The 18,107-nt window shown below is 40.1% G+C and overlaps 1 protein-coding gene across 7 annotated transcripts in view; it reads left to right on the top strand.

The window, feature by feature from the left end:
* The window catches only part of LOC109907852 (DNA (cytosine-5)-methyltransferase 3B), a 65,219-nt gene extending 50,042 nt beyond the window's left edge, over positions 1-15,177 (top strand). For all 7 annotated transcript variants that reach the window (XM_031794022.1, XM_031794021.1, XM_031794020.1 and 4 more), the window contains 6 exons: positions 4,082-4,172; positions 6,054-6,202; positions 6,426-6,511; positions 6,839-6,908; positions 10,817-10,935; positions 12,967-15,177. In XM_031794022.1, coding sequence (XP_031649882.1) covers positions 4,082-4,172; positions 6,054-6,202; positions 6,426-6,511; positions 6,839-6,908; positions 10,817-10,935; positions 12,967-13,108 — 657 coding nt within the window. In that variant the 3' untranslated portion in view covers positions 13,109-15,177. The remainder of the gene's footprint in view (positions 1-4,081; positions 4,173-6,053; positions 6,203-6,425; positions 6,512-6,838; positions 6,909-10,816; positions 10,936-12,966) is intronic.
* Positions 15,178-18,107: the final 2,930 nt, after the last annotated feature.

Below are 18,107 nucleotides of genomic sequence, written 5' to 3'. Positions count from 1 at the left end.
AATCTGGTTACGTTCAGTGCCTTGCAAAAGTATTCACCCCCTTGGCATTTTTCCTATTTTGTTGCATGTAATTGAAATAGATTTTTATTTGGATTTCATGTAATGGACATACACAAAATAGTCCAAATTGGTGAAGTGAAATGGAAAAAAATTTAAACTGAAAAGTGGTGCATGCATATGTATGCACCCTCTTTGCTATGAAGCCCCTAAATAAGATCTGGTGCAGCCAATTACCTTCAGAAGTCACATAATTAGTTAAATAAAGTGCACTTGTGTACAATCTAAGTGTCACGTGATCTCAGTATATATATTTTTTCACCTGTTGTGAAAGGCCCCAGAGTCTGCAACACCACTAAGCAAGGGGCACCACCAAGCAAGCGACACCATGAAGACCAATGAACTCTCCTAACTGGTCAGGGACAAAGTTGTGGAGAAGTACAGATCAGGGTTGGGTTATAAAAAAATATCTGAAACTTTGAACATCCCACAGAGCACTATTAAATCCATTATTAAAACATTTTAAGAATATGGCACCACAACAAACCTGCTAAGAGAGGGCCGCCCACCAAAACTCATGGCCCTGGCAAGGAGGGCATTAATCAGAGAGGCAACAAAGAGACCAAAGATAACCCTGAAGGAGCTGCAAAGCTCCACAGCGGAGATTGGAGTATCTGTCCATAGGACCACTTTAAGCCGTACACTCCACAGACCTGGGCTTTACGGAAGAGTGGTGTTCGCCAAAGGGCATGTGGGAGACTCCCCAAACATATGGAAGAACGTACTATGGTTAGATGAGACAAAAAGGTTGCTTTTTGGCCAACAAGGAAAATGCTATGTCTGGTCGAAAACCCAACACCTCATCACTCCAAGAATTCCATCCCCACATTGAAGCATGGTGGTGGCAGCATCATTCTGTGGGTATGTTTTTCATCGGCAGGGACTGGGAAACTGGTCAGAATTGAAGGAATGATGGATGGCGCTAAATACATGGAAATTCTTGAGGGAAACCTGTTTCAGTCTTCCAGAGATTTGAGACTGGGACGGAGGTTCACCTTCCAGCAGGACAATGACCCTAAACATACTGCTAAAGCAACACTTGAGTGGTTTAAGGGGAAACATTTAAATGTCTTGGAATGGCCAAGTCAAAGCACAGACCTCAATCTGTGGTTTGACTTAAAGATTGCTGTACACCAGCGGAACCCATCCAACTTGAAGGAGGTGGAGCAGTTTTGCCTTTGAGAATGGGCAACAATCCCAGTGGCTAGATGTGCCAAGCTTATAGAGTCATACCCCAAGAGACTTGCAGCTGTAATTGCTGCAAAAGTTGTCTCTACAAAGTATTGACTTTGGGGGGGTGAATAATTATGCACACTCAAGTTCTGTTTTTTTGTCTTATTTCTTGTTTGTTTCGCAATAAAAAAAATATTTTGCATCTTCAAAGTGTTAGGCATGTTGTGTAAATCAAATGATACAAACCCCCCAAAATCTATTTTAATTCCAGGTTGTAAGGCAACAAAATTGGAAAAATGCCAAGGGGGGTGAATACTTTCGCAAGCCACTTTTGCCACAAGTGTCACTTTTGTAATGCATTAACCCCAACACTGGTCATAAGAGGTAGTCCTCGTCAGTGTCATGGAAAATCAAACAATTGCACACATTCATACCACACACCTGTTACTGGTTTGTCCTGTCTGTACCAGGCCATTGCCTGTCCAGACAGGACAGTAGTACCTTATTGTAACCTAATGAGCCTCACCTTATAGTGAATGCCCTCCCCCCTGACCTACATTATGTGGATCCACAATGAAACCTATACAAACTCATGGGCTCGCAAGGACTCTTTTGAGAGCTTCAACACAAGAGCACAAACATGCAAACACATCAACAGACAACATTAACCACTCCCAAGTCGAACCTAAACACATAGCTCCACCACAGCTGCAGAGAGGGGTGTGCTGGCGGGTTGCACGAGAGTCCGTGAGGTCATCTGGTTTAGAGGACAAAGCACAGCCTCTTGTCAGAGTAAATCCCCCAGAACCCATTCACCCCTTTGTCAGCGACTCAGAGCACTCCTCAAAGAGGGGCTGGGACCGGAGAGGGTCTGCTCTGGCCCTGCTTGGGGAAGCTACACCCTCTCTCTCTCTCTCTCTCTCTCTCTCTCTCTCTCTCTCTCTCCAAGGCCTTTGTCACAGATGAAAAGGCCCCTATGTAGAGCTGGGGAGGAGGGGGGTGTTCTGTAGGGAAGGGGGGGGGGGTCTGTATGGGTCGTTCTGTAGGGTGGGGGTTGGTGTTTATACAGTGCCTTCAGAAAGTATTCACACCCCTTGACTTTTTCCACATTTTGATGTGTTGTGTTTCATTCTTACAAATTAAATATGAAAAGCTGAAATGTCTTGAGTCAGTAAGTATTCAACCCCTTTGTTATGGCAAGCCTAAATATGTTCAGGAGTAAACACTTGCTTAAGAAGTCACATACTGTATGTAAATGTGATATCCGTTTTTTTTGTATACATTTGCGAAAATGTCTAAAATCCTGTTTTTAGTCTGTTATTATGAGTTATTGTGTGTAGATTGATGAGGGGGGAAAACTATTTAATCCATTTTAGATTAAGGCTATAATGTAACAAAATGTGGAAAAAGTTAAGGGGTGTGAATACTTTCCAAATGCACTGTAATAAGTTGCATGGACTCTGTGTGCAATAATGGTGTTTAACGTGATTTTTAAATGACTACGTGATCTCTGTACCCCACACATACAATTATCTGTAAGCTCCCTCAGTCGAGCAGTGAATTTCAAACACAGATTCAACCACAAAGACCAGGGATCTTTTCCAATGCCTCACAAAGAAGGGCACTTATTGGTAGATTTGGTATAAAAAAAAGCGGACATTGAATATTCATTTTAGCACGGATGGTGTATGAATACACCCAGTCACGACAAATATATAGGCGTCCTTCCTAACTGAGTTGCTGGAGAGGAAGGTATGGGGGATTTCACCATGATGCCAAAGGTGACTTTAAAACAGTTAAAGTTGCAGAGTTTAAGGAGCTGTGATAGGAGAAAACTGAGGATACTAACCTAAATGACAGCGTAAAAAGAAAAGACTGTATCACTCGCATAAAATATTCCAAAACACACATCCTGTTTGCAATAAGGCACTAAAGTAAAACTGCAAAGAATGTGGCAAAGAAATGAACTTTATGTCCCGAATACAAAGCCTTATGTTTGGGGCAAATACAACACAGCACATCACTGAGTACCACTCTTCATATTTTCAAGGATGGTGGTGGCTGCATCATGTTATGGTTATGCTTGTCATCGGCAAGGACTAGGGATTTTTTTTTAGGATAAAAATAAACGGAATAGAGCTAAGCACAGGCAAAATCCTAGAGGAAAACATGGTTCAGTCTGCTTTCCACTGGAAGACAATTCACATTTTCAAGTTTTGCCATAGATTTTCAAGCCAATTGAGGTCAAAACTATAACTAGGCCATTCATGTACTTTCAAATATTGTCTTGTTAAGCAACAATTTGGCTTTGTGTTTTAGGTTATTGCCCTGGCTGTCTAGCAATATATCAACAACCAACTTGACATAGCTTGAAGGATTGTAAAAAGAATCATGTGCAAATATTATACAATCCAAGCTCTTAGAGACTTACCCAGAAAGACTGACAGATGTAATCGCTGCCAAAGGTGATTCTAACATGTATTGACTCAGGGGTGTGAATACTAATGCAAATGAGATATTTCTGTATTTCATTTTCAATAAATCAATTTCTAAGGACATGTTTTCACTTTGTCAATACGGGGTATTTTGGGTGAGAAAAAAATCTATTTCATCCATTTTGAATTCAGGCTGTAATGTAACAAAATGTGTAATAAGTCAAGTACTTCCTGAAGGCACTGTACTACCCTGCGTTGGGGGTGGTGGGCAATATGGATGAGGTGATGGGGGGGAGGTGACACTATGTAGGATAGGGGGGATTGGGAATGACAGAACGGCAGATGGGGCAGATGTTGGGGCATTGACGTGTGTTACACTCAGTCTGACAGGAGGGTGGTGTGATTGTCTCACACAGATAGAAGAGTGGGGTCCATTTGACCTGGTGATCGGAGGAAGCCCCTGTAACGACCTGTCCATCGTCAACCCCGCCAGGAAGGGATTGTACGGTAAGAAATCGAATCAAAATAATGCATTTGAATCAAACTTCATTACATGTATTAACAAGCATGCTTCACTTCACTCCAATTAGGGTTTAGAATTCATGCCAAGTGTTGCAGGCTAAAATTCCAGTGAAGTAGTTCTTATGAAATGTCATTTATATCCATTCCCTCTTACATGTACATTATAGACGTGTACCTCTAAACGTCCAGGGCAACGTGTAAGGTATAAGAATCCGGGATATTTGAAACTCATAATGACAGATGCATTATTGGAATTAGGGCTGGGCGGTATACCGTATTTGACTTTGATGGTTTTGATGCACGGACCGGTTTGGGTTTTTACTTTACCTTCTGTAACGGTATGTGAATGTTTGGTTTGTTACATGTGATACGCTGTGTGTAATGTCCCTTTTTATAGTTTACTCCGCTACTTGAGTCATCTCTCTCCTCTGTCTCTCTCTCTCCATGCTGTTTTGCACCTGGACCGAGCTCGGCCCCGTCGATTAAGGAGCGCATTTGTTGTTGCTCGACCACGAGCCAGTTGCGTTCAGTGGTCCATGCGGCACAAATGTTGAGGACTACGATTCTGTTTCCACTTTGCTTCTCAAGCGTTCTATAATAAGTCCTCAAGCGTTCTATAATTACACTATTATTTAGTGTTTCTTACATCAGCAAACAGCTAATTTGTCTTTTCTTAGCAGGTTGTGGAAAAGTCGTGTTAGCCACTAATGCTAATCACTAGTTAGTCAGAGCAAACGTAGCTAGCTATACAGCCTGATACCAGTGTTGGTGTATGCTTCAATCAGCATGTTGTTTGTGTAACAATATCTTCTAAATCAAAGAGGATGAATATGTTAGCTACATGAAGTAGCTAAGAGAAATCATTGAATGTAGCCAAAGATTATAGTGTCCCCTAGGAAACACTGACCAACACTTTGGTTCCTACCATGTCACAATAACTCCTCCCTGCCATTTTCATTTGTCGTCATGTCAAATAACACTGTATTCAAAGTGCCCACTATTATCTTCTAACTGTAGAATTTGAATAAACATTTTTCCATCATCCCATCAGTTCACCCAAGTGTTTTGATCTAAATCGTAAGTCAAATCACAACATTTGGTTAAAAATAAGGCCTAGTTGTCACATTCGTCGTAAGGAGGAGACCAAGGTGCAGCGTGATACGAATACATACTCTTTAATTAAACGAAGGAACACTACACCAACTTGACACTATATAAACCAAGTGCTGACACAGGCAACTACACATAGACAATAACCCACAAACTATCCAAGGCATATGGCTACCTAAATATGGTCCCCAATCAGAGACAACGATAAACAGTTGCCTCTGATTGAGAACCAATCTAGGCAACCATAGACATAAAAACACCTAGACTGGAAAAAACCCATAAACATACAAAAACCCTAGACAGGGCAAAACACATATATCACCCTCGTCACACCCTGACCTAACCAAAATAATAAAGAAAACAAAGATAACTAAGGTCAGAGCGTGACAGTAGTTTTTTCTTGCCCATATCGTGAAGCCCTATGTGGCAGTGCGGAAATGATCTCAAATGAGTGCAGGAAGTGCAGAAATGTATGAAAATTATGAAATGTATTTTTGTTTAAGTTTAAGTGAACAGTATAAAACAATCTGAACCCATTGGAATCACTTAGAACGTATGTGTTGGCACCCTAGGGTCTCACATCACTCATAAAGCAAAATTAGAACTTTTTTTAATCCAAAACAAAATACAGTCACATTATTTTTAAATACAGTGATATTTTGATGTACATTATTATTCGGTTTACATTGGACTGCAGTAGGAATCTCCTAGTGTGTTCTCCTCATCCCCCGTCTGTCTGTCTGTCTGTCTGTCCAGAGGGCACAGGGAGGTTGTTCTTTGAGTTCTACCGCCTGCTGAGTGAGGCCAAGCCCAAGGAGGCCGAGGACCGCCCCTTCTTCTGGATGTTCGAGAACGTGGTCGCCATGGGCGTCAACGACAAGAGAGACATCTCCCGTTTCCTTGAGGTTTGTTGTGTCCACAATATCAATTCCATATCAACGGATCAATACAAGTGACAACTTCAGAGGTCTTTGGCAGTACCCCGTGAGATAGCTTGAGAAGTCGTCTCGTCTACTGAAAATGTGTAACCCACGGTAGCAGCGGCATGTTCAATTAAACACCAACCTGTGTGTGTGTGTGTGTGTGTGTGTGTGTGTGTGTGTGTGTGTGTGTTTGCGTGTCCTACAGTGCAATCCAGTAATGATCGATGCCATTGAGGTGTCTGCGGCTCACAGGGCTAGGTACTTCTGGGGCAACCTACCAGGGATGAACAGGTGTGTGATGACCACAGTGTGTTTCCTATACTAACACAATCTTTCATATTCCTGTTGTTACTTTACAATACAAAAATGACCAAATTGCACTGTAAAATCTAATGGTAATTACACAGTAATAAATTATGAATGACTTTTACTTGTTTGTTCATTTGGAATTCATTAAACGCACCATTTGATAGTTGCCAAATGTGTTTAGTAAGTAAATGCGAGGAAGTACACATTGTTACCGGTTGATACTAGTGCAAACCGTACAGTAAAATAAAGCCACTTCACTTTACGGATCTTTAGGAGGATTCCATTTCTAATTCCCATTCTTGTTGTCAGGCCTCGGTGTGCATCTGGGATGGACAAGCTAGAGCTACAGGACTGTCTGGACCATGGCCGTGTGGCTAAGGTAACACTCTCTAGCTCTCCTTCATTCAGTGGAACTGGACAGGAATCACTAAGTGATTTTATTTCAATGTACACTACCGTTCAAAAGTTTGGTGTCACTTAGAAATGTCCTTGTTTTTGAAAGAAAAGCCCATTTTTTGTACATTAAAATAAAAATACGTTCAAAATCCGTCGTTTCCAGCTACAATAGTCATTTACAACATTAACAATGTCTACACTGTATTTCTGATCAATTTGATGTTATTTTACTGGACAAAAAATGTGTTTTTCTTTCAAAATCAATGACATTTATGAGTGACCCCAAACTGACCCCTAATTAGAGCAGTAAAAATACATGTTTTGTCATATGGTCTGATAACTTTTTACTGCTCTAATTACTTTGGTAACCAGTTTATAATAGCAATATGTTACCTCGGGGGTTTGTGGTATATGGCCAATATACCACAGCTAAGGGCAGTTCTTTTGCATGACGCAACACGGAGTGCCTGGATACCGTCCTTATCCGTGGTATATTGGCCATATACCCCGAACCCCCAAGGTGACATTATCAACTGGTTACCAAAGTAATTGGAGCAGTAAAAAGATATCAGACCATTTACATTGGGTATGACAAAACATATTTTTACTGCTCTAATTACGTTGGTAGCAAGTTTATTATAGCAATAGGGCACATCAGGGGTTTGTGGTATATTGCCAATATACCACGGCTAAGCGCTGTATCCAGGCACTCTGCGTTGCGTAAGAACAGCCCTTATCCGTAAGAACAGCCCTTATCCATGGTAAATTCTCCATATACAATATACCACACCCCCTCTGGCCTTATTGCTTATATATATATAGTACCGGTCAAAAGTATGGACACACCTACTCATTCAAGGGTTTTTCTTTATTTATACTATTTTCTACATTGTAGAATAATAGTGAAAACGTCAAAACTAAGAAATAACACATATGGAATCATGTAGTGACCAAAAAAAGTGTTAAACAAATCTAAATATATTTTATGTTTGAGATTCTTCAATGTAGCCACCCTTTGCCTTGATGACGTTTTTTGCACACTCTTGGCATTCTCTCAACCAGCTTCATGAGGTAGTCAACAGGAATGCATTTCAACTAACCGATGTTCCTTGTTAAAAGTTCATTTGTGGAATTTCTTTCCTTAAAACTTCTTGACGCACCCATCCCGTTAGGGGGATAATTTTCATCAACATCCGCTGAATTGCAGAGCGCCAAATTCAAATTAAATTACAAAAAATATTAAATCACAAGTGCAATATAGCAAAACACAGCGTAGCTTGTTGTTAATCCACCTGGCATGTCAGATTTCAATAAAGCTTTTCGGCAAAAGCATACTAAGCGTTTATGTAAGAAAATCTCTCAGTAGACACAATATTACAAACAGCTAGCAGCCAAGTAGATTGGTCACGAAAGTCAGAAAAGCAATAAATTAAATTGCTTACCTTTGATGATCTTCGGATGTTTGCACTCACAAGACTCCCAGTTACACAATAAATGTTCCTTTTGTTCCATAAAGATTATTTTTATATCCAAAATATCTCAATTTGTTTGGCGCGTTATGTTCAGAAATCCACAGGTTCGAGCGGTCACGACATCGCAGATAAATATTCTAAATAGTATCCATGTCAAATGTTTTTTATAATCAATCCTCAGGTTGTTTTTACAATATATAATCGATTAAATGTCAACCGGGAATGTAGCTTCTTCCATAGGTGAGAGAGAGAAAATGGCTGTTGTGCATGAAAAACTCTGCTGGCACCCAGCCATCCACTGACACAATGGGTTTGTTCTTGCTAATTTTTCTAAATAAAAGCCTGAATTATATCTAAAGACTGTTCAGAGCTTGAGGAAGCCATAGGAAAAGGAACACGGTTGATATCCCTTTAAATGGAGGCAAGGCATCCAATGGAACAGAGAGCTTTCATGAAAAACAGCACTTCCTTGTTGGATTTTCCTCAGGTTTTTGCCTGCAATATCAGTTCTGTTATACTCACAGACAATATTTTGACAGTTTTGGAAACTTTAGAGTGTTTTCTATCCTAATATGACAATTATATGCATATTCTAGTTTCTGGGCCTGAGAAATAGGCAGTTTCAAATGGGTACGTTTCAAATGGGAAAATACTGCCCCCTACAGAAGATGGCCCTATTTGGTAAAATACCATATTATGGCAAGAACAGCTCAAATAAGCAAAGAGAAACGACAGTCCATCATTACTTTAAGACATGAAGTTCAGTCAGTCCAGAAAATGTCTAAAACTTTTAAGGTTTCTTCAAGTGTAGTCTCAATAACCATCAAGCGCTATGATGAAACTGTCTCTCATGAGGGCCGCCACAGGAAGGGAAGACCCAGAGCTACCTCTGATGCAGAGGATAAGTTCATTAGAACCCAAATAAATGCTTCACAGAGTTCAAGTAACAGACACATCTCACAGCAACTATTTAATTTTAAAAAATGTTATTTCACCTTTATTTAACACTTGTGGTTACTACATGATTCTATATGTTATTTCATAGTTTTGATGTCACAATTATTTTACAGTGTGTAAAATAGTACAAATAAAGAAAAACCCTTGAATAAGTAGGTTTGTCCAACCTTTAGACTGGTACTGTATATACAGTGCATTTGGAAAGTATTCAGACCCTTTGACTTTTTCTACATTTTGTTACATTACAGCCTTGTTCTAAAATGGATTACATGTTTTTTTTGTCTTATCTACACACAATACCCCATAATGACAAAGCAAAAATAGGTTTAGACATTTTTGCACATTTATTAAAATTAACAAACTGAAATGTCACATTCACAGTGCCTTTGGAAAGTATTCAGACCACTTGACTTTTTCCACATTTTGTTACATTACAACCTTATTCTAAGATTGAGGGGGAAAAAAAATTGAATCAACCTACACACAATACCAAAGCAAAAATATGACATTTACATAAGTATTCAGACCCTTTACTCAGTACTTTTAAGCACCTTTTGCAGCGATTACAGCCTCGAGTCTTCTTGGGTATGACGCTACAAGCTTGGCACACCTGTATTTGGGGAGTGTCTCCCATTCTTCTCTGCAGATGCTCTCAAGCTGTCAGGTTGGATGGGAAGAGTCGCTGCACAGCTATTTTCAGGTCTCTTCAGAGATGTTCAAATCAGGCTCAAGTCTGGGCTCTGGCTGGGTCACTCAAGGACATTCAGAGACTTGTCCTGAAGACACTCCTGCGTTGTCTTGGCTGTGTGCTTAGGGCCGTTGTCCTGTTGGAAGGTGAACCTTCGCTGTCGTCGGAGGTCCTGAGCGCTCTGGAGCAGGTTTTCATCAAGGGTCTCTCTCTTCTTAGCTCCGTTCAGGCCAAAGAGTTCAATCTTGGTTTCATCAGACCAGAGAATCTTGTTTCTCATGGTCTGAGAGTCCTTTAGGTGCCTTCCGGCAAACTCCAAGCGGGCTGTCATGTGCCTTTTACTAAGGAGCGTCTTCCGTCTGGCCACTCTACCATAAAGGTCTAATTAGTGGAGTGTTGCAGAGATGGTTGTCCTTTTGGAAGGTTCTAACATCTCCTCAGAGGAACTCTGGAGCTCTGTCAGAGTGACCATCGGGTTCTTGTTCACCTTGATGACCAAGGCCCTTCTCCCTTGATTGCTCATATTTCTGTTTTTTATTTTTCATACATTTGCAACAATTTCAAAAAAATATGTTTTTGCTTTGTGTAGATTGAGGTGGGACAACTATTTAATACATTTTAGAATAAGGCTGTAAAGTAACAAAATGTGAAAAAAGTCAAGGGGTGTGTGTGTGTGTGTGTGTGTGTGCATGTATGTATGTATGTGTATATATATATATATACATACACACATACAGTGTATTAATATGAGTGTGCATTTTCCTTGTCTGGTAGTTTGGAAAGGTGCGCACCATCACCACACGCTCTAACTCCATCAAGCAAGGCAAAGACCAGCACTTCCCCGTCATGATGAACGGCAAAGAGGACATCCTGTGGTGCACCGAGTTGGAGAGGTGAGACCTAGACCCACAACTCTAATCTGACTGTGCCACTCTCTTTGTCCCAAGTGCGCCCTCTACCTTTTTTACTCTGTGGTGCCTCTGTTAAAAAACAATGTCAAATCACATTCCTGGGTCATAGTCACTAGGCACCAAACAAAAGAAAACAGACTGAAACAGGGAGGGACTACCGGAACTTGTCTTAAGCTCGTTTTTGTTTTCTGTTGCAAATTGTTTTGCTACTGTGTGCACTAAATAAGACCCAACTCTGCCCACAATGCCCTCTGATGCCATTTTAATACTAATAATAATAATCATACATTCTATTTTAAGCGTTTTCCATGACACCAAAAGTTACTTTACATACACAAGAAAATCAGCAGGATAAATAGCAATGAAATTACATATTAAATAAGTATAAAAAATATGATGACAGACTAACCAGGGAGAACACTAAACATGATGACAGACTAACCAGGGAGAACACTAAACATGATGACAGAGTAACCAGGGAGAACACTAAACATGATGACAGACTAACCAGGGAGAACACTAAACATGATGACAGACTAACCAGGGAGAACACTAAACATGATGACAGACTAACCAGGGAGAACACTAAACATGATGACAGAGTAACCAGGGAGAACACTAAACATGATGACAGACTAACCAGGGAGAACACTAAACATGATGACAGACTAACCAGGGAGAACACTAAACATGATGACAGACTAACCAGGGAGAACACTAAACATGATGACAGACTAACCAGGGAGAACACTAAACATGATGACAGACTAACCAGGGAGAACACTAAACATGATGACAGACTAACCATAGAGAACACTAAACATGATGACAGACTAACCATGGAGAACACTAAACATGATGACAGACTAACCAGGGAGAACACTAATAAACATGATGACAGACTAACCGTGGAGAACACTAAACATGATGACAGACTAACCAGGGAGAACACTAAACATGATGACAGAGTAACCAGGGAGAACACTAAACATGATGACAGACTAACCAGGGAGAACACTAAACATGATGACAGACTAGCCAGGGAGAACACTAGACATGATGACAGACTAACCAGGGAGAACACTAAACATGATGACAGACTAACCAGGGAGAATGCTAAACATGATGACAGACTAACCAGGGAGAACACTAAACATGATGACAGACTAACCAGGGACAACACTAAACATGATGACAGACTTACCAGGGAAGTGAACTAGACAGAGGATAAAAGCTAAGACAGCAGAGAATCTGGGTACGCCTGTCTGAAGAGGTGTGTCTTTGGTGTAAACATATGGGAGTGTAGGGGTGCAGGAGGTAAGTGAGGTCGGTGGGTGCCAGTAAGTGAGGTATGTGGGTGCTTTGTAGGTGAGCATGAGCAATTTGAAGATGGTCCTGTATTGAATTGGGAGCCGGTGGGGGTGATATGGTCTCAGGGTCTGGTGTGTGTGTGTGTGTGTGAGGAATAGTCCAGCTGAATTTTGAATGTGTTGAAGTCTGTCCAGTGTTATAGCGGGGAGTCCATAGAGAATGGCGTTGCAGTAGTTCAGGCGTAAGAAAACAATGGTGTGAATGAATGTTTTAACATTGGGGTCAGTGAGAGAGGGTCCGAGTTGTGAGATGTTTTTGAGGTGGAAGAAGGCTGACTTAGTGATGTTTCGGGAGTGGAGTACAAATGCCAGAGTGGGGTCAAATGTAACACCAAGGTTGCTGACTGTGGAGTTGGATTGGATGGTGAAGCCGTCGATTTCCATTTTGAGTTCACCCAGTTTTTTGATGAGAGAGTTGGGGTACATGAGTTTTGTCGTCATTTAGTTTTTTAAAGTTTTCACCTCACAGAGATAGTCAACAACACAGGGGGGTTGCAGAGTGGTGGTGTTTTGTGTGGATGTAGATGTATGTCTGCATAACAGTGAAATAGAGTATTCAAATAATAAACAGTAATGGACCTAACACTGAGCCTTGTGGGACAACTTGTGATACACCCTTGTTCTGATCATCTGTTTCCTCAAGGATCTTTGGCTTCCCAGTCCACTACACAGATGTGTCAAACATGGGTCGCGGTGCCAGGCAGAAGCTGCTGGGCAGATCCTGGAGCGTGCCCGTCATCAGACACCTGTTTGCCCCACTGAAGGACTACTTTGCATGTGAATAATTCTGTCCCTGATCCATCACTCTATCCATTCCACGCCTCACCTTGACCTTCTCCAATCATGAGGCTGTGTAGGTAATGGTAGGGGAGGGCCCCTTCTGGAAGAGCAGGAGGACACAAGACTGGGCAAGTACAAATGGTGACTATGCTCTCACCCCTCTCTGTTCAGCCTAGGTGTTTTCATCCAACACACTTGAAAAATACCCTACAATCAAGGAGCCAATCCTGCTTCTACTGAGCGAAACCAGCCCTGCCATTGGGGAATCATTTGAGGGTCCGGCTCCTATAGCCTTTCCTGTAGCAAAAGGCTGGGCTGAGTGTGACATGGAAAACACCATTGATCGTCAATCAGAAGTGCCAATGCCAAGTTAGACCATCTTGTTGTCCCCTGGTAGACAAAGTGTTATTTTAGGGTTTTAAGGTTTTAAACACTGCTTGTATTTTATTTTTTACTAATGACTTCCCCTTATGTAGTCTTTGACTGGTTTTGTTGTGATCACCATTTTGTTTTGTTGGTCAAACATATTTTGATACCACGCTGATTTATATAAATTCTTAAATAGATATAGATCTCTTTATGAATGAGTAGAAATTTTTGTTTTTTGTTGTTGTTTTTTTTTGTTTTTTTTATGTCAACATAGTCAGGGTTGGGAAATATACATGTTCTTCTCCCAAATACCAATTCGACTGAAGAAGAATCTGTTCTCAGCCATATCCAAAAAGATGTATTTTTTAAATACTGTAAAATCAATGCAAAGACAGACATGTAAAGACATCTCAATATTGGACATTTTGACATTTGTCATTTGTCTATGGTATCCATATTTTATTAACTGGAAGTTTATTTTTTGCTTTCACCAAAACTAAGTGGGCATTACCTCATCATCCAGGGCATCTATATATATATATATATATATATAAAAAACTTGGTCATCTGTGCAAAAACAACAACAAAAACATTTGACACTTATTTTTTTAGTCACTGGAATGTTTTATAGAACTTTTATACTTCATTGTTATACTGTATATTTACAAATGTTTACAGGATTTAACAGTATTTGATTGGACTGGGAGTTTGACTGTCCTAATGTCATCTTAAATTGATATTTTTTTAATCTGGGAATTTCAGCAGTTGATAACCCCCAGTATGCCTCACCTCACATTAAAGTACTCTGGACTTCAGATTGAAGTACAATATACACTTTTTGTCTACTCATTTTGGCTACATTTGTAGCCCATTTTGTTTTGGTAATTGAATGTGTACAGTTTGCTATTCTGTTTTTTAAATACTGGACATTTAACAGATTTTACATATCATATGTGCACAGTGGAGACCTGCCAGTTATTTGTTTTTGAGTTGTCTGTACTCACTGAGTACTACTCAATAATACTCACTCATTCAGGGTGCCTTTTATGAGTATGTTCAAAGAGCTACTTCAGTTACACACTGATTGTATGTCCATGACATAACCAGCAGTTGCTTTACTTCAAAGGTTATTTTTTACTAAGATGCCAAAATACATAAATCGTTTACATGCTTTATCACTACTGTATCCTTTTAAGTTTGCTGAATGTCATGCTTATGATTTTGAATATTCGAAACGTTTTTTTTTATATAATTTTATGACTGTACCTTTAAAATGTTTAGTTTTATATACTCGGATATTCTGCTTACTTGCAACAGTATCTGAAATAGTAGCACAACATACTGTATATAAGGCTTGCTTCACATTTATCATTTTATAGAGCATTTTAGAACCAGATTTTAATCAATAGGATTGTTTTTATTGTCAGTGGATGTTAGATTCGCAACTTCGACAAATGTTAGATGTGTTTGATTTATCTTTTGGGAAAAATACTTTCTCCAATAATACTGTACTTTCATTGTGCTTTCAAAAAAAAAAAAACATTAACCTTTTTAATTCAACACTTGTGATTTGAAGTGCAAGCAATTCAAAAAGACCAGTCTGCAATTTTTGTACTAATTGTGCACTTTTTGAAAAAGCAGCAAGAAAGTATTTCTGTGTACTCGGTATATGTTACTTGTATTCAATAAAAAGCCTTCATTCTAAGCTGACATATGGAATTGTTTTAAGAAGGTCATACCGTGGATCATTTAGCTATTTGATTTAGAATTTTAGGACCCCTTTAGGCATTAAAAAAATATATACAAAAATGTGATAAAATATTGAATTTGGCCTTTACTACTACAGCCCATAAAAATGCATTGAATAACACATTCATAAATGTTTAAGTCTCTGCCTTAGATCTAGGAAATGTAAGAAAGTGTATATATACAGTGTCTTGCGAAAGTATTCGGCCCCCTTGAACTTTGCGACCTTTTGCCACATTTCAGGCTTCAAACATAAAGATATAAAACTGTATTTTTTTGTGAAGAATCAACAACAAGTGGGACACAATCATGAAGTGGAACAACATTTATTGGATATTTCAAACTTTTTTAACAAATCAAAAACTGAAAAATTGGGCGTGCAAAATTATTCAGCCCCCTTAAGTTAATACTTTGTAGCGCCACCTTTTGCTGCGATTACAGCTGTAAGTCGCTTGGGGTATGTCTCTATCAGTTTTGCACATCGAGAGACTGAAATCTTTTCCCATTCCTCCTTGCAAAACAGCTCGAGCTCAGTGAGGTTGGATGGAGAGCATTTGTGAACAGCAGTTTTCAGTTCTTTCCACAGATTCTCGATTGGATTCAGGTCTGGACTTTGACTTGGCCATTCTATTTTGAACCATTCCATTGTAGATTTTGCTTTATGTTTTGGATCATTGTCTTGTTGGAAGACAAATCTCCGTCCCAGTCTCAGGTCTTTTTCAGACTCCATCAGGTTTTCTTCCAGAATGGTCCTGTATTTGGCTCCATCCATCTTCCCATCAATTTTAACCATCTTCCCTGTCCCTGCTGAAGAAAAGCAGGCCCAAACCATGATGCTGCCACTACCATGTTTGACAGTGGGGATGATGTGTCCAGGGTGATGAGCTGTGTTGCTTTTACTCCAAACATAACGTTTTGCATTGTTGCCAAAAAGTTCAATTTTGGTTTCATCTGACCAGAGCACCTTCTTCCACATGTTTGGTGTGTCTCCCAGGTGGCTTGTGGCAAACTTTAAACAACACTTTTTATGGATATCTTTAAGAAATGGCTTTCTTCTTGCCACTCTTCCATAAAGGCCAGATTTGTGCAATATACGACTGATTGTTGTCCTATGGACAGAGTCTCCCACCTCAGCTGTAGATCTCTGCAGGTCATCCAGAGTGATCATGGGCCTCTTGGCTGCATCTCTGATCAGTCTTCTCCTTGTATGAGCTGAAAGTTTAGAGGGACGGCCAGGTCTTGGTAGATTTGCAGTGGTCTGATACTCCTTCCATTTCAATATTATCGCTTGCACAGTGCTCCTTGGGATGTTTAAAGCTTGGGAAATCTTTTTGTATCCAAATCCGGCTTTAAACTTCTTCACAACAGTATCTCGGACCTGCCTGGTGTGTTCCTTGTTCTTCATGATGCTCTCTGCGCTTTTAACGGACCTCTGAGACTATCACAGTGCAGGTGCATTTATACGGAGACTTGATTACACACAGGTGGATTGTATTTATCATCATTAGTCATTTAGGTCAACATTGGATCATTCAGAGATCCTCACTGAACTTCTGGAGAGAGTTTGCTGCACTGAAAGTAAAGGGGCTGAATAATTTTGCACGCCCAATTTTTCAGTTTTTGATTTGTTGAAAATTTTTGAAATATCCAATAAATGTCGTTCCACTTCATGATTGTGTCCCACTTGTTGTTGATTCTTCACAAAAAAATACAGTTTTATATCTTTATGTTTGAAGCCTGAAATGTGGCAAAAGGTCGCAAAGTTCAAGGGGGCCGAATACTTTCGCAAGGCACTGTATATACAGTTGAAGTCGGAAGTTTACATACACCTTAGCCAAATACATTTAAACTTGTTTTTCACAAATAAAAAGGTCAGTTAGGAACACCACTTTATTTTTAGAATGTGAAATGTCAGAATAATAGTAGAGAGAATGACTTACTTAAGCTTAAGCTTTCTTTCATAACATTCCCTGTGGGTCAGCAGTTTACATACACTCAATTAGTATTTGCTAGCATTGCCTTTAAATTGTTTAACTTGGGTCAAACGCTTCGGGTAGCCTTCCACAAGCTTCTCACAATAAGTTGGGTGAATTTGGGCCCATTCCTCCTGGCAGAGTCAGGTTTGTAGGCCTCCTTGCTCGCACACGCTTTTTCAGTTCTGCCCACAAAAGTTATGCAGACATTTCTATAGGATTGAGGTCAGGGTTTGTGATGGCCACTCCAATACCTTGACTTTGTTGTCCTTAAGCCATTTTGCCACAACTTTGGAAGTATGCTTGGGGTCATTGTCCATTTGGAAGACCCATTTGCGACCAAGCTTTAACTTCCTGACTGATGTCATGAGATGTTGCTTCATTATATCCACACCATTTTTCATCCTCATGATGCCATCTATTTTGTGAAGTGCACCAGTCCCTCCTGCAGCAAAGCAGCCCCACAACATGATGCTGCCACCCTCATGCTTCACGGTTGGGATGGTGTTCTTTGGCTTGCAAGCCTCCCCCTTTTTCCTCTAAACATAACGATGGTCATTATGGCCAAACAGTTCTATTTTTGTTTCATCAGACCAGAGGACATTTCTCCAAAAAGTACAATCTTTGTCCCCATGTGCAGCTGCAAACAGTAGTTTGCAGGCTTTTTTATGGCGGTTTTGGAGCAGTGGCTTCTTCCTTGCTGAGCGGCCTTTCAGGTTATGTCAATATAGGACTCGTTTTACTGTGGATATAGATATTTTTGTACCTGTTTCCTCCAGCATCTTCACAAGGTCCTTTGCTGTTGTTCTGGAATTGATTTGCACTTTTCACACCAAAGTACGTTCATCTTTAGGAGACAGAACGCGTCTCCTTCCTCAGCAGTATGACGGCTGCGTGGTCCCATGGTGTTTATACT

Source organism: Oncorhynchus kisutch, linkage group LG17 (assembly GCF_002021735.2).
Source record: "Oncorhynchus kisutch isolate 150728-3 linkage group LG17, Okis_V2, whole genome shotgun sequence".
Lineage (NCBI taxonomy): Eukaryota > Metazoa > Chordata > Actinopteri > Salmoniformes > Salmonidae > Oncorhynchus > Oncorhynchus kisutch.
This window is presented reverse-complemented; position numbering and strand designations above follow the sequence as displayed.